At 38.3% G+C, this 23,513-nt stretch overlaps 1 protein-coding gene across 3 annotated transcripts in view; it reads right to left on the reverse strand.

The window, feature by feature from the left end:
* Positions 1-23,513, reverse strand: part of LOC107977363 (disks large homolog 2) — a 1,172,797-nt gene that overhangs the window by 377,321 nt on the left and 771,963 nt on the right. For all 3 annotated transcript variants that reach the window (XM_035442394.1, XM_035442396.1, XM_035442395.1), the window contains one exon: positions 6,167-6,235. In XM_035442394.1, coding sequence (XP_035298285.1) covers positions 6,167-6,235 — 69 coding nt within the window. The remainder of the gene's footprint in view (positions 1-6,166; positions 6,236-23,513) is intronic.

The following is a 23,513-nucleotide window of genomic DNA, read 5'->3' on the forward strand; positions in this document are numbered from 1 at the left end:
AGTCTTAAAATTGCTAGACAGCCTGGTGATCTTCCTGAATTACAAGGCTGGTTGTTGTTTAATGACAGTGTTCAGTTAGGTCAACTAATCTGAAACTGTCCCATTAATCGACCCTTCATGTGAAGGGCTTTACTATGGAGGCCAACATGCAAATAAACTCATATAGCTTCCCTGGAGGAGTGAGAGAGTGTACTTTTCAGAAAACCTGTTTTGGGGTTTGGTTTAAAAGACTTGTCTACATAACTTGGTACACACAAAGGTGTGCTTGATGAGTGCAAGTCTCTTTAGTCTCATTCTCAGAATCTGCTCTTAGTCCCCTCTCTTGTTACTAAAGTCTGTAATGTTCTTAAAGATGGCCTTCTCATTTCCCAAGAGCTTCTCATAAAGGGCAGCTAACATCTTCCATATCAGCCACTTTACTAATACAGATTACTAGTGTATTATAAAATTCTTCTTATAGGATGTCTCTAAAACAACTGTATAAGGCAACAAAAAATGGGCCCTGTACTGGGTGAAGAAAGGCTCTGAGTTTCTGAGGCTGTGTCTCAGTCACGGAGGAGAAGCCTAGGTCTCTAACTGACCTGGGGTCTGGCTGAGCAGATTTGCTTTCTCTGAGATATAGGTTCTTCTGCACAGTGTGATTTCACTGTGTTTGCTTCTCATGGGTGACATCCCCAGAAACACAACCCAAGAGATGTCACTTACATAGACTAGCATCCCTTGTTAGTGTTTTCACTTTCTGATGTTTCAGTTACCTAGTCAGTCAACCATGATTGAAAGTAGCAACTGGGAGAACCTGGAAGTAAATAGCTCTTAAGTTTTAAACTGTTCAATATTTAGAGTAGTTTAAGGGAACCTGCTCCATCTGCTCAGGATACAAGCCATCCCTTTTGCTGCCTGCCCACTAGTCACGTATGGGATGGCTCAGTTATTGGGTTGGTCACTTGTGTCATAGTAAGGTATACAAGTAGCCCTTAGTTAATAAATCCTGAAGTCCTAGGGTAGAGATGCCGACAATTTGGGTATGTCAAAAAGAAGCAAAAACGTGTTCTCTTTCATTAAAGAGAGCAACACTCATTGAAAGGAAGAAAAAGATGTCATATGCTCATGCTTCTAAGTTCTGTAGAACATCCATGCATGAAACTGTAAAGAGGGGAAAAATTTCCATGCTAGTTTTTCTGCAAAAGCTATGCAATAGTGTATGCTGAGTGCCCAGTTAACCTGGAAGAAGCTGTTATTATGCGGTTTGGAACATTTCTGAAGTTTCACCCATCCACTGGGGTACTGGGACATAACAGATATTTATTTAAGTTGTGAAGATTGGCCCTGGGGGTCACACAATCCATGGTCCTGCTTCCATGAGACCTAAAGCTGGGGCTCCTGTGTTCTGCTTCATTCACCAGTCCTCCCCAGTTGACTTTCTGTGACATTTTGAAATCAGCTGCCCCATTCTATTTCCTTTATCACTCTGGCACCATCCCCTTTAAAATTCCATTACTTTTCTCTGATAAAGTTTCAAAGGGAAGAGAGCAAGGTGTGGGTTGTATCTGTCAAGCTGACCTGGGAGCATAGAGCCCACACTGGTAATGGCGGTACTGTTCTGCCTTGCTGTATTAGGTATAGTTATCGATAATTTGGATATTATTTAAAAACATCACTGACTTCAGTAGATGGGCTCAGCTAGGCAGCTTTTCTGTCTCCATAAATCAAATTAGCTGGAAAAGAAAAAAACATCTCTGCTTACTTTATGTCATGTAAATAGAAACGGGGGGTGAGAATTATATAGCTGGATGGTATTTTAAACATTTCACTTAGCAATTATTTTTTGTAGCTATTTTAGTTTTGCAAAAGCATTAGAAAGATGTTTTAATATAATTGGATTTCCAATTTCAGTTGATTATCTACTCTTAAGAAGTTTAGTGCCTTAATGGTAAACCTGGTTAAGACTCATTGTTCCATTTAAAATAGAAAATAACTCTTCCATTATGTCTTTAGTGGTAGGTAGTCCATGCTATGTTATCTTGGTATGGCATCCAGCTGGACACATGTAGCATAGACTATAGAATAGACGACAGTGTGCTGGGTTCCAAGATATTTCCTTTGAAATGCTCTATTTGTGTTTAGATTATTTCAGCACCCAGAGTCATTTTATAGAAATAATTTTACATTTATATCTTTGAGATTATGTGTTGAGTGTAGGTCTTCAAAGTTACTGAAGTTACACCAATCTGTTCTGCTTATTATTTTCATTTCCAGAGCATTTGGGCAAATGTGTATTCAATTCCTGCTTATTGAAGATCTGATAAGTTCTTGGTACTTTGCAGAAAGTTGGCAGAGTTCAATACAATTTCCCCCCTTTGGCTAATTCATCTTATCGGAGAATTACAATTAGTGATTATGTCTATAGCAGAGTTCATTGAACTCAAGTGGAAAGAATGGTAAAGGCAAAGCAAAATGCTTATTAGGCAAACTGCTAATAAGCTTCGCTTAATAAAAATGAAGAGAGGGAGTGGGAATAGCTTTAGAAGGATGCATCATTTAGCACTCACAGAAGTCCAGTCTTTGTGTTTATGACCACAATGTAGAAAGGTCCCATGCTGAGCAATGCCTTGAGAACTCTTCATAGGGATAAAGTGAAGCAACACAACTGGAAGAGAGATCTCTGAACTGGCACCTTCACCACAGACAACATCATTACCACAAGGAGTCATGTGCAGAGACAGTCAGGGCATTCAAAGCAGGTTACTGATTTTATATGACTATGTCTGAAGTTAGTATCTTTCTAGCTGTCTAATTTTTACCCTGGGAAGTCTTTGCTATATGTAGCAGCCTAAATGTAGCATGTGAATTATGTGACCCATTTCCCCCAGCTCAGCAAAGTCTTTTCATATCAGATTTTAGGGGACAGGTCTGCACAGAAGAGCGATGTTTTCCAATACAAGCTGGATTATTATTATTTTTATTTGAATTAGAAACAAGATTGTTTTACATGTCAATCCCAGTTCCCTCTCCCTCTCCTCTTCCCCTACCACTCCCCCCAGAAAAAAACATATCCTTTCTGCTCCCCAGGGAGGGTGAGGCCTTCCATGGGGGCGGTCATCAGAGTCTGTCATATCCTTTGGGATAGGGCCTAGGCCCACCCCCATGTGTCTTGGCTCAGGGAGTATCACTCTATCTGGAATGGGCTCCCAAAGTTCATACCTATGCTAGGAATAAGTACTGATCTACTACAGGAGGCCCCATAGAGTTCAGCGGTCTCCTCACTGAAACCCACATTCCTGGGGTCTAGATCAGTCCCACAGTGGTTTCCCAGCTATCAGTCTGGGGACCAAGAGCTCTTCCTTGTTCAGGTCAGCTGTTTCTGTGGGTTTCACCAGCCTGGTGTGGACCCTTTTGCTCACCAGTCCTCCTTCTCTGCGACTGGATTCCAGTTCAGTTCAGTGATTAATTGTGGGTGTCTGCTTCTACTTTCACCAGCTGCTGGATGAAGGCTATAGGATGGCATATAAGTCAGTCATCAATCTCATTATCAGGGGAGGGCATTTAAGGTAGCCTCTCCTCTGTTGCTTATATTGTTAGTTGGTGTCATCTTTGAACATCTCCAGACATTTCCCTAGTGTCTGATTTCTCTTTAAATCTAAAATGTCTCCCTTTATTATGGTATCTCCTTTCTTGTTTTCTTCTATCCTTCCCCTGACTCAAACTTTTTGCTCCCTCATGTCCTCCTCACACCTCTTCTTCTCCCCTTCTCATTCTCCTAGCTCCCTCCCCTTCCTCCCATGCTCCCAATTTGCTCAGGAGATCTTGTCCCTTCCCCTTCTCCAGGGGACCAGGTATGTCTCTCTTAGGGTCCTCCTTGTTTACTAGCTTCTCTGGCAGTGTGGACTGTAGGCTGGTAATCCTTTACTCTGTCTAAAATCCACATATGAGTGAGTACATACCATGTTTGTCTTTCTGTGACTGGGTTACCTCGCTCAGAATGGTTTCTCCTAGTTCCATTCATTTGCCTGCAAATTTCAAGATTCCATTGTTGTTTTTTTTTTTCTGCTGAGTAGTACTCCATTGTGCAAATGTACCACATTTTCTCTATCTATTCTTCAGTTGAGGGGCATCTAGGCTGCTTCCAGGTTCTGGCTATTACAAATAGTGTTGCTATGAACATTGTTGAACAGATAGATGTCCTTGTTGTATGAATGCGCTTCTTTGGGGTATATGCCTAAGAGTGGAATTGCTGGATTTGTGGTAGACTGATTCCCATTTTCATGAGGAGTCCCAATACTGATTTCCAAAGTGGCTGTACAAGTTGGCACTCCCACCAGCAGTGGAGGAGTGCTCCCCTTTCTCCACATCCTCTCTAGCATAAACTGTCACTGGCGTTTTTGATTTTGGCCATTCTGACAGGAGTAAGATGATATCTCAGAGTTGTTTTGATTTGCATTTCCCTGATGGCTGAGGATGTTGAACACTTTCTTATGTGTCTTTCAGCCATTTTAGATTACTCTATTGAGAGTTGTCTATTTAGATCTGTACCCCACATTTTAATTGGATTGTTTGGTGTTTTGGAGACTAGCTTCTTGAGTTCTGCCACAAACAACATAAAATACCTTGGGGTAACAATAACCAAAAAAGTGAAAGACCTGTACCATAAGAGTTTTGAGTCTCTAAAGAAAGAAATTAAAGAAGATACCAGAAAATGAAAGGATCTCCCATGTTCTTGGATAGGTAGGATGTTGATCAACATAGTAAAAATGGCAATCTTGCCAAAAGTAATCTACAGATTCAATGCAATCCCCATCAAAATCCCAGCACAATTCTTCAAGACCTTGAAAGAACAATTCTCAACTTTATATGGAAAAAGACCCAGGATAGCCAAAACAGCCCTGTATAATAAAGGAACTTCTGGAGGCATCACCAGCTCTGACTTCAAGCTCTATTACAGAGCTATAGTCCTGAAAACAGCTTGGTATTGGCACAAAAATAGACAAATAGAACAATGGAATAGAGATGAAAACTCTGATATTAACCCACACACCTACGAACACCAATTTTTGGCAAAGAAGCTAAATTTATTCAATGGAATAATGAAAGCATCTTCAACAAATTGTGCTGGCATAACTGGATGCTGTCATGTAGAAGACTTCAGATAGATCCTCGTCTATTGCCATGCACAATACTTAAGTTCAAATGTATCAAAGACCTCAATATAAATCCAGCCGCACTGAACCTATTAGAAGACAAAGTGGGAAATATCCTTGAATTAATTGGTACAGGAGACGGCTTCCTGAACATTACACCAGTAACACAGGCATTGAGATCAACAATTGATAAATGGGAAGCTCAGTTTCTCCTGAAACTGAGAAGCTTCTGTAAGGCAGAAGACACAGTCAGCAAGACAAAATGGCAGCCCACAGACTGGGAAAAAGTATTCACCAACCCCACATCTGACAGAGGGCTGATTTCCAAAATATACAAGCTGGATTATTTTAAGTAAGTATCCTTAAGAAGATTGTGTAATGCCACAGAGAAGCAAGATTTAGAAAAGATAATTATTTAATATGATTATTTTGGAAATAAAACCAGATATAGATAGATGAGTAGAGAGACTAGTTAGATATCTAGCTAGACAGACACAGAGAAAGATACAGCCAGGTACCTTATAAGCACACAAGCAATGTTTCTGAACCTGTGTTGCTCAAGAGTTGTACCTGTGACTGAGGTTTTTCTGAAAATAAAGCTAGGTTCCATATTCTCTCCCCTCTCTCTTTCCTTCCCACTACCACTCTGATGCTGATTCCATCCAGAACTCATTCTGGGTCCTCCACTAATCCTTCAAAAACACCTCCTATACAGCACAATGATTATACTGTATTTCAAGCACATATGAGAGTTGTGTCACTTACAATGAGTCCTGTGAAGGAAAGGTGAGATTTTACATTTGAATTTTAAATGTAGCCCCTACCACAGTGGCTGGCACATAGCACAAACTCCATAAATAATTGCCAGGGTAAAGAAGATGTATCGATAAAGGGAAACAGAGGGGAAGAAGGAGGAGGAAGAAGAAGAGGAGAATGAGGGAAGGAAGTGTATGCAGGAGGAAGAGGAACAGCTTACTACAGTTGAGCGCTGCATATTTCATTGTAAGAAAGGCATTACATTATTCTCTTACCCTTCCAGGGAGATGGCCCGTTGGAGAGTCACTGAAGGTTGACGAGTTGTAGTGCTGTGCTGGGAATGACTGAAAGAAAAAGAAAAAATAAAAATGGGATATTTATGTAAAATACCATTGCATATTTTAATAAGTCTTACTGTCAAGAAAATAATAGAAATCAGATTGCTAGTGATAAGTAGAATAATATACCAGAAAAAGGAACCCTGTTTTAGACAAAGAGTTAGTGTTCCCTCGTAATTTGGGTTTGACATGAATGATTCTGGAGTAAGCCTTTAGTGATACCTAGATATGACACAGAACATAACACATCAATTTGATTATTATGTCATGTGTTTTCATATTGTCTGAGAATTTCATAAATGACAGAGGCAGTGGACATCTATAGTGAAACAATATTTACCTGACATGACAGGGCTATTGCACACATAGACTCATAATGACTATGACTGTATGCACGAGACATACACCAGATCAGGCCAGGGGAAATTCTAACATGGGTGAGGGAGGGGCTCAAGAAGTTCCACCCCAACTGAGAAGCTGTTGACAACCAATGGCTAATAGGTAAGGGAGTGCCATTTTTCTTCAGGGATGTGGTCCCCAAGAGGCTAGTCATGCCTGGCCCTATATTCATGCATACCTAGGTAGCACTAACTGGACATAGGTGATTTAAAATAGGAAGCAATGTACCTCTCAAGATTCAGAATTTCTTTTAAAACAAATCTTTGTACAAAGACTAACCTACAAATTAGAATACTTTACTAATTCAACATTTATTTGTAAATTAATCAGTAATGATTCCAGTATTTTATTAAGTCTTGAAAAATTGGATTTCCAGTCTTGGAATTTGATATGATTCATTATTTTGCTTTGGTTTCATATACCAAGACTGATTTTGTATATAAGTAGCTGAAATAAACATAACATCCAACATCAATGATCATTTATATCATCGAATAGCTTTTAGACATATTTTACATGCTTATGCCATTTGTTTCTACCACGTCTGTGAATTGGATTCTGTTTAATAGATTGAAAAACTGAGAATAAAAGAGGTTTAGAGCTTGCTCACAGTCAGCTAATCAACACCTGAGCCTGAATTGCCATGTAGATTGATTGAAGAGCCACCTCAACTAAAGATATGGAGAATCTTTATTCTGAGTAAGATATAATAATGATCCAACAGCAAACTGTATCTGAAAGAATGCTGTCTTTTACTCATGTGTGAACCTTCCATTCTTACCTACTCCTTACACTTGCATCACTTGCATATGCATTTTACATGATTTTATATAAGAACAGAACCCATACATATGTGTGTATTGTTTGTGTGTGTGTGTGTGTGTGTGTGTGTGTGTGTGTGTGTATGTGTGTGTGTGTGTGTGTGTGTGTGTGTGTGTGTGTGTGTGTGAGCACATATACAGAGATCAGGGAATGGCCTGAGTGAGCTGGTTCTCTTCTCCCACCATGAGGATTCTGAGAGGTTGAACGCTACTTGTTTAGCTTGGCAGCAACCACCTTTTCCCACTAAGCCTTCTTGTCAGCCTTCTGGATTCATAAGTTTTAGCATCCATGAAAACTTAATAGTTGCAAAGTGACACTCACAGTTACTATGAACATCTCCTAATTTATGAGAATGGCTATTTTTCCTATGTGTTCATGTGTAACTTTGTTTCTTCTGTGCCAATTTATAATTCTTTATAATTTATCTTCTGATTGATTAGAAAATACCAGTAGTTCTTGGGTAAAGATCAATATAGCTCACTAATCATGATTAATGGATAATTGGGATTCACTGATAACTTTGCCGTTATTCGCCTAGCCCACATAATTAAAACAAAGAAATACTCAGTAGTTCCACTCTGTACCACTTCTGCTTAACCACTATTCTATCCTGCACCCACACAGTCATGCTATGTTTACAGCTTTAGTGACATAACATGTGATAGGACAGGAAAGTGCCCAGAGAAATGGACTCCTTTACACTACATATGCAATGTCAATTAGTTCTTGGTGGAATATAAATGTGAAACAAACAGATCCTTTTACAACATGTGATGATCTGTTTACTCTAGAAAGACAAATATAGTGAGCTATCATATAGTGGATAACACTCCAGAGAGCAGTGGAATTTTGCTGTTCACAGACGGTACCAGTGTGTGTGTGTGTGTGTGTGTGTGTGAGAGTGTGTGTGTGTGTACTTGTACAGTGTGTGTAGGGGACACTTGTACAAGGAGACACTGCTTGACAAAGATGGTTAGCATTTATAAGACATAGAACACCTTCCTCTTAGGACGGAGTAGATACCATCCTGTCCATGACTAACTGCACACAATGGTTAGTTCTATGACTAAGAAATTACAGGTAACTCTATCCTGGCCTTTTCACCTCCTTGGGCAATGAGTTTAGAAAGATGGAGAACCAAGAACTGTTGGAGAAGAAAACTCAAGGCAAAGAAAATAAGGAAAACTTATGGTTCATGGACTCCAGACTGACAGCTTGGAAACTGACATAGGACAGAACCAGCCCCCCTGCACATGGGTGAGGGGAGGCCTGGGCAGTCTATGGGGACCCTGGTAATGGAACAGCATTTATACCTAGCGTACAAATGGACATTGGGAACACATTCCCCATAGAAGGATACTCTTTCAGCCTAGACACACGGGTGAGGGCCTACGCCCTGCCTCAAATGATGTGACATACTTTGATGATCCCCCATAGAAGGCATCATGCTTTCTATGGAGCAGGAGAGGGATGGAATGGAGGTCAGTGGGGGGGGCATGGGATAATGGGAGGGAGTGGGAACAGGGATTGATATATAAAACAAGATTGTTTCCAATTTAAATAAAAAAGAAAAAAAAACCGTGGAGCTTTTAACATTAGAGCTTTTAGGAGGTAGAATGGTTTCATCTTTAAAATTCCTTAGTATTCATTGCTGCCACCTTCCTCATGGCTGTAGGCCACCTGTCCCTTCAGCACAGGCAACACAGTATCACACTTGTGCTTTCCCACACAGCCACAACAGTACCGAAGTGAAATCTCACTATGGCTGTTCACAGGTCTGCTCACTAGGTCTTCCATGGTTCCTGAGCAGGGCTCTGCATTTGCCACCTACTTAGTCTCATTCCAGGCTTGACACAGAAAACATACATCAAAGTCTGTTTGAGGGACAAACACCATAACTAAGTTCCACCTACTTGAAAAACCCTACACTTTATCTTTTTTTTTTAAACTTGCAAAGACCTTGAGCATCAGGTATCCTATCTATTTTTGACAGAAAGTAAATTAAGTCTTAGATCTTCTGGCTGGATGATGGCAAAAATGGAAGCCTAATTGGCTGACTCCAAAGTGCTTGCCCTGCATCTTACAAGAAGAAGCATTCAGAACTGTGGGAGCAGTCCTCACCAAGGCTCTGAAACATTATGATAGGAAGTACTGAAAACATTTCTGAGCAATATTAAATTTTTAAACACAGAGTATCATTTTTATGTACACCAAAATTCAATCTCCATGGCTTCCAAAGTCATGTTTGTATTCATCGCTTGAAAAAGTGACTTAACTGTCCTACCCACATCATCTCGATAGGGAAGTCCTGGGATACTGACGAGACTTGGAGTGGCAATGGAGGGAAAGGATGAACATTAGGTAGGCTCAGCTTTGCCTCACCACACTGATCTTGAGGAAGAAGTCCCTGCCATCTTGTAGAGAGGAGACTCATGGCATCAACTCTAAGTTAAAATGGAGGAGCTGAGGCATTAGATCTGGTGACAATGGGGTAAATCTTGCTCAGACATGTTTTGGAGTCCACAGGCTAGGGTACTTTGTCACTGAGCTATACTCCCTACCCTTATCAATACATTGTAAGATCCACAGAGAGGTGGCAGCCCCCTCATCTGTCTAAATAATGCCATCTCTGAATAAAATTGAGCCAGAGCATCCACCATACACTTTGTTTCCTAAGAATTCTAAGTTTCCAAGTGAGGTTCCAAGCTGTTGCTTAAGAAAATGGCACTTGAATTGTACTAAGAGATGCACTCTTATTGCTAGTGTTTTTTTTTTTGTATCTGGATTGAAATTGTGCTATTATACATGAACTTTAAAGACCCAGTAGTGATAAATATCTGAATTTTCTCCTTCTCCAAAGGAGACAATTACAATGATAGGCAAGGTCTTTTCAATATTTTATAATGTTCAAATAAATTATTTTGAAGAACATGAAATATTTTTTGTCATGGTATGGAGAGTTGGTCCTTGGGTCTCCTGTATTGCACACCAACTTTTCATCTACAACTGACCTACATCTACAAAGCCCCTCTCTTATGTTTTTATATTTTGAGCAGGGTCTCATTAAGTTGCCAGACTATCCTGTAAGTCAGTTTGTAAGTCCAAGTAGTCCTTGAATTTGCTATCTCCAGTCTTAGTTTACCAAGTAGCTGGAATTCCAAGCCTGTGCCACCAGGCCCAGCACATAACATTATTTACTTCATTGATGAAATAGTAATGATAATCTTATTTAATTGATTTGTAATTTTCCATTCAGCATTACAATACCTCTTGATAATTCAATATTGTTGATTTCCTCACTTATATTTCTAAAGATCTTTCATCTCCATTGTCATAGTTAACTGCATTTATTTGATGTCTCAATATTTTTTCTCAGACTTTGCTTTTCTCTAGGTTTGTATGCATGTATTAAGTTGCCAAATATCCTTAAAAAGAATCCAACAGTATTTCAGATAAACATAATGAAAACATAACCCTTTTATTCTGCAAAACTGACAAGCATTTTCCTGAACAACTATTTTTAAGTTTGGATTACATTAAACAAATGTTAATTGGGTAGTTATTAAATGCCAGAGATGTATTAGGTGTTTGGGATGGATTTTAATTCCTCAATATTATAGGTTCAGCAAATACCATATAATAAACTAGATGATGGTCAAATAATCTATTCGCTCATGTCCGCAAAGCTAACATATCTCAATGAATCCCACAGAGCTTAAGTTGTACTTAAGAGGAATAAGTGACTGAAAGTAAAGACAGGGGAAAGAAGGTGTTCTGAGAGCTGAGAAGACCAGGTTTAAGGTCATTCAAGGTCAAAAGCAGGTTGTATGCTCTGGGAAGCTTAACCATTTTGGCTTGACAGAGGGATAGGGAAAGGAAGGTGATGGAGCAGATCATGAGGACAATAACTTGACAAGAGTTTTAGACATTCCTAGCAATGGAAGACTCTCCATGGTTGGTAAATGGTGAAGGTCAAGGTGGTAATATTTATAATTCAGAAAGTTGTATGTGTACAATGGAAGTACCTGCAATCTGAGAAACTAATAGGACAACATGATGGGGAAAATAAAACTCAAATATATAGTGGTTATTAACACAATTAAAAGCAAAGTGCCAAGGAATGGAATGGAGGGAGTTATATAGAAGGCATTTAAACTATTTTAAAATAAATTTAGGTTTATAGACAAATAGTAACATGGTATTATGTACAATGTGATGTTTTGATTAATGTACACAAATGATCAAATCATGGTAATTAGCATAACTGTCACCTTAAAATTTTATCATTCCTGTATGATGAGTACATTAATAATCCTTTCTTCTAGGTATCCTGATATACACCTTATTACTAATGTTTTCACCTGACTATGTCACAGAATATCAGAAATTTTTACTTTTTTGTATTCATAACACTGTGTCCATTGACCAACCTTTTCCACCCCCCCACTCTCTATTTTCTTGTGGTGTTTGTCTTCCTGTGCTTGGCTTTTTTTTCGCTTAACATGACATCCTACAGATCTACCCTTGTTGTGCCCAATAACAGTATTTCATAGTTTTTAATGGCTTGATAGTATTTTACTTTGTATACATTTTATATCCTGGCTATTATATAATGTCAATAAGCACAGGAGGGCATATCTTTCTTCAACATGCTGATTTCATTTCCTTTGTGTTTGTAGCTGGCAGTGAGACTGCTGGACTATGCAATACTTTATCTTATTTATTTTAGGAATCTTCATGCTGTTTTCCATAATGACTGTGCAAATTACACAGTGTAAAAGAGTTTTTTGCCTTTTGGTGAAGGCACTCTGATATACATATTTTATTTGGGTAGCCTGGGTAAGAGAGAATATTTTTCCTTCTGAAAGATACATTTTCTTAGATAAAAGAGGTTTGTTCTTTCCAGGGCATAGGAGTTATTGTATTGCCTTCTAGAACTTTCAAAAAAGAATTTCATGTTCATGATTGAGGCCCAAAGGGGGAAGAATGAACTTCAGTGTCCTAATATTGATTGTGAAAATCATGGCATTGTTAACAGAACCAAGATGGATGCATTAGAAAAGGAAACTAGATGCATACCAAAAAAACTGTACAAGGTCAGCCTGATGTCATCATTACACATGTGGGAAAATATGATCTATAATGTAATTTTGAAAAGATCTCTTAATGATGTTTTTCTGTCCACAGTAGCCACTGAATGACTCAGACATTCCTTGCATCATCTACTTCTACAAATAAATAAATATCCTAACATATTTTGTTCCTTCTTTATTTGATGGTTTCAAGATTCCTAGTTATTTTAAACAATGTATTATTTAAAATGCTTACATTTCTCTCTGATTTCTATTTAAGTTTCAGAATCTAGAAATGATCTCCGAGCTCCAGACATTCAGATAAATGAAAATTGCCAGAAGATGCTCACTTCCTTCCATCTGGGTCCCCTCTTCCTATCAGTGGTGCCCAAGATAACATAGACTCAAAATGTGCCAAATTGTATTTTTAAGTTTAGGGTCAACATAACCTCCAGTGTATTTTTTACATCTAATATTAAAAATCAAATCTTTGTGTCCCTGTTCACTGAACTTTTTGAAACTCAATATTCTATGACAAATGTCTTGGTGTTGATTTCCCCCCAAGTTTTAAAGACTACATTAGATCATCAATTCAATATTAGAATTCATAGAGTGTTTAAATGTGTTGACAGTTATGAAAGTTCAGTCTTTCACTTAGTGTCTTAGATGGGGTTTCTATTGCTGTGAAGAGGCATCATGACCATGGCAACTCTTACAAAGGAAAACATTTAATTGGGGCTGCCTATAGTTTCAGAGTTTTAGTCTGGACATGAGAGCGTGCAGGCAGATATGATGCTGGAGAAGGAGCTGAGAAATCTGCATCTTGACCCACAGGCAACAGGGAAATGAATTATAACACTGGGTGTAGCTTGAGCATAGGGGAATTCAAAGCCCACCCCCACAGTGATACACTTCCTCCCACAAGGCCACTTCAATAAGACCACACCTCCTAATAGTGCCACTCCCTATGAGTTTATGGGAGCCATTCAAACTACCACACCTAATTTTCTGTCATGAATGAATACAATAAGAAAACTTACTTCTGCTGGGCAGCAGTGGCACATGCCTTTAAACCCAGGACTTGGGAGGCAGAGGAAGACAGATCTCTGTGAGTTCTCTATGAGGCCAGGCTGCTCTACAGAGCTAATTCCAGCCTGGGATGTTACACAGAGAAACCCTGTCTCAAAAAATTTAAAAAAAGGAAGAAATAAAGACAGACAGACAGACAGACAGAAAGAAAGAAAACTTACTTGTATTATTTAACCCATTGGTTCCAATAACAACAAAAGACCACATATTGTGGCAAACCACTGCAGATCTATATCCAATTTAGCAGTCCCCAAGTGTCTCCATTGAGTTTTCTTAATAAGCATCCTATTCACACATACAGCAAGACATTTCTGCTCTTATAGACAAGTACTTTCTATGGTAGGTAGAACTCATCTACACCTGTCACATGTTTCCATTCATAAATATTATAAAAGTAAAATAAGATACCTGAAAATACTTATTTTCATCAAGACTAAAGTTAATAAGCTAGAAAGATTAACTGTTTTGTTGTTGTTGTTTTTTGCTTTTTGGTATATGGAAGTACAATTATTTGGTACAATGCTTATCTAACATGTATAAGGAGACCTGGGTTCAATTTCTAGGAATGCTCATACATACACAGGGAGAGAGAAAGAGAAAGAGAGAGAGGGAAGGAGGGGGAGAAGGAGCAGAGAGAAGAAGAGAGATAACATTTAATTCTGTAGCAAATTTAAAGAAACCCAAACTGGAAGTCATTGGTAATAGATTAAGAATATGTTTATTTTATATAACAAATATGAAACATAAGTTTGAAAAAAACTAAGCCCAAATTTCTGGCTTATAACTCAATTTATTTTGCAAAATATTTAAAAATAGTTGGAGGGCTTAGATGTTAGGGTCTTCTAGAATAGGAGACCTGGGAATGTACTTCAAATGACCATCTCATCTTCAAGATGAACTCTTTCATTAAAGCAATAATGTCAAATATCATTTTGTCCTATAAAATAACACAAGTGGGTTATCACTGGTCTGAAAGTCTAAAATACCAGAGCAAAATGGAGAGTTTTAGTAGAGCAGGACATAGTGTGTCCTCCTTTTTCCACCCTGTCTGTGGTTGTCAGCATGTACATCACTTTTCTTGGTGTTTCTCATACACAAGCTTTATCTCATAATAATAAAGCACCCATGAATAGTGGCATAAAGCCTACTTTCACATGCCATTCTTTTATTCTTTTTTAAAAATTTAATGCTTTTGAGAATTTCATATATGAGTTCTGTATTTGCATCATTCCTGCCCCTCCCTCTTCTCTCCTACTTCTTTCTGTTGCACAGACTCCCTCTCAAAACAACACCAATACAGTACAATAATGACACATGCCAACATGGATAGGGGAAATTTCATAGGCTTCCACGGATAATTCTTTTCAAGGAAAATGAAAACAAAAACTGACCTAATTTATAATGGCTTAAATCAAGTATTAGATAGCTTTGTGGATGTTACCACTTCACAATGGAAATGGATTTTAGTTAAGAATTTTATAGAAAACATAGACAGATGGTATAAAATATACCATAGATTAGAATATATATATATATATACATATATATATATATATATATATATATGTATATATATATATACTGTTAGGTAACTAATTGATATGACCTGAGATATCCTTTTCATTCTACAGAGGAAACAATTGTATTTTTTTCAAAATTACATAGTGTAGCTTTTTAAAAAAATTGTTGTGTGGAAAAGGAAAGAACAAAGATCTAGAGGTGAGAAATACGGGCTTTCCTACTATACTCGGGAACTCAATGGCTGAAGGCATCCCCTCATTTTCCTGTTTTTCTTTAGGGTGAATACAGACAACTGCTAAGTTATTAATCCTGTCTAAGTTATTAATGAAGCTCAGAGACCAGCAGGAGATAGAGGAGTATGGACTTGGGAGAAAGTCATCTTGGATTAAGGCTTTTCCATCCTTCTTAATTAGATGTTTGATCATCTCAAAAAATTGAACATTCCCATCTCTAGCACTATCATCATTTGATGTAGATGAGAGTAGTTTTTCACAAATCCCTATGGTGTTGGTGCACGCCTTTGATCCCAGCACTCGGGAGGCAGAGACATGTGAATGTCTGTGAGTTTGCCTGGTCTACAGAGCTAGTTCCAGGATAACCAGAGCTGTTATACAGAGAAACCCTGTCTTGAAATACCAAAAAAAAGGACAATAGCTCTAATCCCAGTTAGGATGAATAGGTCAACAGTGGCACTTAAAACTGAGAAATAGGAATGATAGGTTTGGGGAAAATATCTCTAATCAATGTTGTATACATGGTATATGTTGAAATGGTAACATGAAGGTTGAGATAACTCATAAGAAATTTTTTTTTTTAAATGGAGCCTAATCTCAGTAGACAGTTCTGGATAAAAAGTTGCATTATCTAGTCAACATTGTACCAGTGAATTTGAGGCCATGAATGTCCCTAGAAAGCTGTACTAAAATGAAGAACTGGAAGCCCAGACAGATACTTGGGGATAGCTGAAGTTAAACAACGAGAAGAGGAAGTCAAACTGGAAATACTAATGTGATCAAGTAAAAGGCAGAAGGGACCACACCAGTAGACAGCTATTTTGAGTAGTAGGTGGAGGAATTTGGACAACATTTGCTAATATCCTTCAAGAGCTTAAATCTGAAGTGGAGAAGCTAGTAAATGGAATTTGAATTCCATTCTGTAGTTGAGCAAAGGGTCACAGATGATTTTAAGTCCTCTTTGAAGTTTAGAAAGAGGCCCCCCGCCCCATGCTCTCAGATCTTAAATGGCTAGAGAAGGGTTAAACACAGCCAGAGGGTCTTGAAAGAAAGAAGACTGATATAGAGGCTGTCTGCATCTGATAACCATTTCCAGTTATCACAGAACCTTTCTATAGGGCAAATGAAAAAATTACCTCTCTCACTGATAAGCCAGTGTGTAGGTGTCAAGTGAAAATAAATGGAGACTTTGCTTTCCATCATTTTGCTGGATTTTAATTTTAGTGAAGAAGTACCCTTATTCTGCAATTTGTTTTCTTTATTGATTTTTCATGCAGACAGTTGGAACATCCAAACAAATGTGAGCTATTTGGCTTGGTGAAATGTATTAGTCTATAGGTATTAGTCTCATGGAAAAGCTCCAGCTGTTTAGTGAGAGAGGGAAATCTTTCATTTGATATCTGTTGTTGAGCAGTCCCCTGAAATGGTCGCCATGGAGTCATCATGGTACTAAAAGCCAACATGCATATTAGTCCAACTGTTTACTTTTCTTTACTTAGCCACTAAATTACATGTAAGTCACAACTCTGCAAAGACACAGGTAGTGAGAACATGCAAGATGTTACAAAGGTAAATATTTAAATTCTAGAATAGCTTCCTTACTCTATTTCTTAAGATTTGTTAAGAACTACAATGTCTCTGCTAGTTTAAGAGAACAAAGTTTAATTCTAGTTCCTTAATCTAGTAAGAGGAAGGCTTGAACATCTATACTCCATTCCCTGCTTATCTAACAGACAATACTTATTTGTTAGTGTTCATAATAATACAAGCATTGTGCCTGATGTAATGAAGGAAACTATAAAGACTGAAAACTGGAGCTACAGTCTTCAAACAATCTAATTTAGGAGAAGCTGACAACAACCATCTGCCATCATAGACATTTACCCATTAATTTGGTCACTCCAGTTAATTCCTGTCCATCAGTCTTTGCCATTCCTTCCACAAACAGTGCCACTAACATAGTTTTAAAGTAAAGCTTTAGACATCTTCAATAATTTATCATTTTCAATGGTATTGCATATCAACAAGTTCTCTTGCCTCTGTGACAAACACAGCATCCTTCAGCGCCACCATCCTAAGGGAAACAACACCTTCTCTCAGTGGACCACTATGGCAGACACCCATTTTTCTAATATCTGTGTAGAGTCATTTATGACAGTGCCTTTTGAGGTAATGGTTTTAAACCACAAGCAAGTCATGCTTTGATCCCCTTAATGGAAACACCTCAAAGTGTTCATTACGGTTGGAATGAAACTCAGTTACTTCAAGGATTGTATGAGATCCTGTAGCAAAAGTCTGTCTTTGATCAGAACTCTGCTCACTCTTTCCTAAGGCATGGGCATCTGAGATATTTTCTGATGCTCTGACATTCTCACCCGTCCTTTCTAATAGTACCCACATTGTCTTTGCTTGCATCTAGCTCTTATCCTGGCATTTGGCTCTATTTAAGGCCTTGGCAGAAAGGATCCCTTTGCAGAGAAACCTCCTAGCTTTGAGCTTTCATTCCTAACCCAGGTATTACACAATCTCCTGTGTTTCTCCATGTCATTATCATCCATGATCAATGAAAATTAGTTGGTTATTGATTACTTGTGTCCTCTGACTTTTTTGACCTTTGAGAACATTTCTTTCATGAGTACATGAATAGATATAAAGTAAATATTTTAGCATACACATATATGTGCTGCCCCCTCTCTGTGTGAACATGTACATGTGCACATACATATGCATTTGCGTTTGTACAGCGTAGAGAAGGTCTCTGAGATGAGTGTATTCTCGGAAAAACACATCCAGAATTATTTAATGCTGTGATTCAAGTCAAAGGTCATTATTTTAATATCTTTGTATCTTGCTTTCTTATACTTCATTGTTTCCTGGAACTATAGTTCTTCAAAACACCTAAGAATAGCATGTTGACTTGCTACAGAAGGAGCATCCAGCCATATCACTGTGGGTTACTGTGTCATTTCCTATCCTGTTAATGTCATTGGTTATAAGTGTGACAAATTGTTCCACACATCTCTAAATTGTATCAGAGCATATCCTTACTCATACTTATTCAGTGTGTGGTGATGTCTTTTTTATACTCTAACAAGTAAAGCTTGCCTGAAGATCAGAGTGTGGAGCTAGCTAACCATAGAGGTCTGGAGGTCTGTACAGACAGACAGGAAGTGAGATGGCTGGGCAGAAAGAGAAATATAAGGTGGGAGAATACAGGAACTCAGTCTCTTTTCAGTCTGTGGATTTCATAGAGGTAAGAGTTCTAGCTGCTGGCTGCCCTGCTTCTCTGATCCTTCAGCTTTTACTCTATCATCTGACTCTAGCTTTTATCATGAAGACCTATTAGATACATCAGTAGATATTTATTAGCTTCTGAATACATGTAAGCCAATAATTCACGTCTGTAATTCACCATCACCTCATACATTAGATGATTCACCATTTTCTTATAGCATTCTACATTCTTCTATTGAACATTTCTAATCCTACTGAAACTTGACAATGTGATAAAAGAGCCACAAATAAAAAGTGACCAACAGACAAGGAGAGAGAAAGAAAAGGAAAAAAGAAGTGTCAACTAAGAAGAGAGTTCATCTAGCCTACAAGTTAGCAGAGGATTAGGATAAAAGGTGCTGGCATTTGTGTGTGGAGACAATATCTCTTTGTGAAAAGATTATGCTTGTCCTATAGTTTTGAGGAAGTATTATCTTTGAACTGCTTGTGTTTTTCTTTTGGAGCTTCAGATTTCTAAATATTTTATTATGAATAGAATGCGAGTAACATTAAATAATGTGTACATGCATCTATTCATCTACTAGGAAACATCACATGTCTAAGAAGTTTTATGTTCTTAATGCACTGGAAGAAATACCCACTAGCTTTGTGTAACTTGTGAGCAAGAAGCCTTTCCAAATACTTTAAAAACATGCCAGCATGTTTGACATGGTTCTGGGTACTAGGAACCGACTTGGTACTGGGCTCTCTCAGTATGAGACTTGGTAACTGGACCACACCATATTTGCCAGCAGCAGACATGACTTTGGAGGCAGAGTCTGTGCTATTACTTATTTCCCAGTCTGTTTCCATTCAGCATGAGTGGACTTTCAGATTGCATTCCCCCATGGAGGAATACTTTCTCAGCCTAGATTCACAGGGGATGGCCTAGGCCCTTCCCCAAATGATGTGAGAGACTTTTATGATCCCCCATGGAAGGCTTCACTCTGTCTGGGGAGTGGATGGGGGTTGGGGGGGCTCATGTTGGTTGGGGATGGGAGGGAGAAGGAATTGATATATAAAATAAGATTTTACAAAAAATAAAAAAGATTTCCCAACTTCGAATCTGATTCCCCAGCACACAGGCACATCCTCATGAAGGCATTTTCATATAATACTCCATTATTTTAAAATGCGCTGCTTCTCTAACTAGACTATAAGCATACTATTTCACTGTATGCTTAGCACAATCCCTTTCTGTTGAACTGAACACCAAAATGTTTGCTGTCCAATTTTCAATACAATCCCAAGGCAAATGTGTTAATTTTTATCAACCAATACCATTCAGGATTGCATTTACTAAAACCAACTGATATATATCAGGAATCTGAATGCAATGATCAAAGGGTGAAATTAATATACTTTTTCTGTCAGACCTCAATCTCATGACACAGAGGAATACAAACTAGAGAGAACCCCACTTACCACCACTGGAGAATATGATGCTGAATTTTAATCTTGCAATAGACTATGTCACAGATTTTAATGTATGAAAATGACAATAAATTGATTCTGTTCTGCTCCAATAATCTCGTGTCTTAGTGAGGTCGTCTAAATGAAATGGCAGCCATAAAAATCACAGACATAAGTGAGGTGAGCACTGGACCACTGCAAGGCATGACAGGGTTTATTGCCGCCCACAGTTGGTGCCACTAAAACAAGGCTGAGAGTCATCAGTTTTAGCTGGGCATGCAATTATACAAGCCTAATCTGCCCACAAGGAGATGCTCACTGTGATTACCTTCAAGTATCATTTTTGACTCAGTTGGTGAAAGATGGATCAGCCTAATCTGTTCAGGTTAAACAGAAAGGAAGAGGAAATAGAATACTGTGCCCTCTTAAGCAGACAATCTCAACACTTCCTCTAAGCACTTGTGCTGAATGATCTTCCTTGTCAGCCTGACTAGCTTCAGAATCACCTAGGAGACATATCACTGAACAGGCTTCTGAGGGGGTTTCTGGAGACATTTATTTGATGAGACAGATGTAGGATAACTGTGGTTGATATCACCCCAAAGGCCTGATGTGGTCTGAATTCCAACTGGCCCAAATACAAAGGAAAAGAGGGTAGAGCAAGGGAAATATCACCGTTCATTGCTCTCTTACTTCCAGGATATAGATGAAATGTGACCAACACATTGCATCAGAGCCACTCTTTCCATGATGGTGCTATAGTGGATTACACCATCAAACGTGAGCTAAAAACAAGGTCTTCATCCCTTAAGGTGGATCTTCTTAAGCATTTTGTCATGGTGATCATAAAGCATATTGGTAGGCTTCAAAACAGATTAATGTTAAGAAAAAACAAAGGTTACCAGCATGTGTCTGTGATTCCCAGACTTGGGAGGTTGAGGCAGGAAAATTACAAATTTGAAGGCAGCTTGGGCTACCCAGTAAGACCCTGTCATATGTGAACAACAAACAAACATACAGGAAAAAATATCCAGAAAAGATATATTGTAGACTGTTGCCAGGGACTGGATGAGAAAAACAGTAATTATAAATGGACCTATGGACTCTGACTGGAGGCATAAACATGTCTTCTTGGTTTATGTAATGAGACACATACATATACTGAGACTCATTGACTTATATACTTTAAGTGGTTGTTTTTTTATTTAAAACATGCTTTGTGCAACTTATAAGCATTTTAGAGAAAAATTGTGAAGCTTAAAAACACATAGAGAAATAACTACCTTTGCCAGTGACAGGACCCAGAACACTTAGTATGTTCTCCACATTTACTCTCTAGGACATGTCAAATGTTTCCATTGGATCCTTCACAGCAGAAACTGTCACCTTATTTGCCAGACTTGACACTGGCTAATGACTCATGCTTGTTCAGAGGACACTAGGGGTCACTGCTGCCCATCTGCACAGAGTTCACTGTGCTGGGGCATTCACTAACATGGGCAAGAATCAGCTGATGACTCAGCTTTACTAGACTCCTGCGTTTGAGCTATTGATGATTTACAGTGGTTGGATGTAAAGTTTTGTAGCCAAGTAAAATATTATCAAAGAAGCAAGTAATAAAACTGATCTGAAAAGAGGAGATTTAAAGGGAAGGACAAGGACTATCCCCAAAAATGTTTTTCGGTACTCTTTACTATCTATTGAATCTAAAATAATTATTAACGTAAAACTACCAGAATCCAAATTAGGTCTTCAATCAATCACAACACGAACACAAACATTCAGAAGTGACATTACTTCAGACTTTTTTCTTTTTGAGCCTCTATCCTTCAAATAAACTTTAAGTGTTTATTGTATTTTATTATTTTATGAAATAAGGTTTCTCTGTGTAAGAGCCCTGGCTGTCCTGGGACTCGATTTGTAGACCAGGGTGGCCTTGAACTCACAGAAATCATCCTGCCTCTGTTCCTAGACTTCTGGGATCAAAGGCAGTTGCATCACTCTAGGTCTCTGTTAACTTGAATATTGAAATTACATTAATTACCATAGAGAGTGGAAGGGATATCCAAGCAAGCCTGGATAAAACAGAAGTGAAATTACTCATTTAATCAGTTCTCTATACACCAATATTTACTACACACCTAATATATGTCAAGCACTCTCTAGAATATAGAAATAAGACAGTGATTAAAATAAATAAACTACAAACAACAATCTTGTTTTCAGTGGCTTATGTTATTATAGTGGGAAGTGGTGAAATAAAAACAACATCAATTTCCTATTTGCAGTTTAGTGAGTTTAAGATTTTTATCAATTTTTTTGCTTACAATACCTTTTTAAAGTAGAATCATTCTCATTTGCATATGAAAAAACTGTGGCTCAAAGAGGTAAAAGTGCTAGGCCTCAGGAAATCACTAAGGGGCCATGGGGAGGGCATTTGAAGGGGCCGTGGGCAGAACTAGTATAAAGGTTTAAAAGAAAATAAGGGGCCAGAAATCATTAAACTGGGATCAGGGAAGTGGAAGGCAGGGTAGAGGAGGCAGTATGAGGAAGGATAAATAACATTAAGGACCCTTCAATAAAAGACATATTGAAAGTTAGTACTGTAGAAGCTTCCTAATACACACACACACACACACACACACACACACACACACACACACACACACACACACACACACACACACACAGAGAGAGAGAGAGAGAGAGAGAGAGAGAGAGAGACAGAGACAGAGACAGAGACAGAGACAGAGACACAGAAAGACAGAGAGAATGTGTGTGTTAGAATGGAGTTACTCTATACAGTGGGGGGCAACAATGTCCCCACTACACACCACAGGCTAACTAATAAAGTCTAGTGCTAGGAATGAGTTACATCTTTGGGAGTTGATGGCCTGCGAATTTCCATAGACACCTAAATATTACAGCCTATTGGTATTGCTTTTGGTTTCCTCCAGAACTTGATGGTAAGACATTATTGATGAAGACACCACATACTTTAGTCACAGAACATGAAAAAAATCAAACAGATAATGAAGCTTCATGTCAACTGGTTAAATTTTATAGTGCTTGGAAGCGCTATGCACATTAATCAAACAGAAAAGTAATCATCAGTCATACCTGGCTATGAAACTTGTGGCCTACAAAATGTCTGGCAAAACATGCTAACTAGTGCAATAGTGGGATGAACATCATGGGAGTAACCAACCATGTTCTGCTTGAAGTCCTCTCTACAAACTAAAATCCATACCTGGTCTGTTATCAAGGCCATGAATAGATTCTGTTTAACACAGAGACACACAAGTGGCCAAATACAGAGAATGGGAGATTGCTGAGTGTTAAGCTTTGTAAGGGACATACATATATGCTATATCCCTTCTCCCAAGATTCAGGAATCATTGAGAAAGAATGAGTAGAAAAAGTGTAAGAACCATTGGAAATAGAGTTTTCTGGACATGCCAA

The sequence above is a fragment of the Cricetulus griseus genome, chromosome 3 (genome assembly GCF_003668045.3).
Source record: "Cricetulus griseus strain 17A/GY chromosome 3, alternate assembly CriGri-PICRH-1.0, whole genome shotgun sequence".
In the NCBI taxonomy this organism is placed as follows: domain Eukaryota; kingdom Metazoa; phylum Chordata; class Mammalia; order Rodentia; family Cricetidae; genus Cricetulus; species Cricetulus griseus.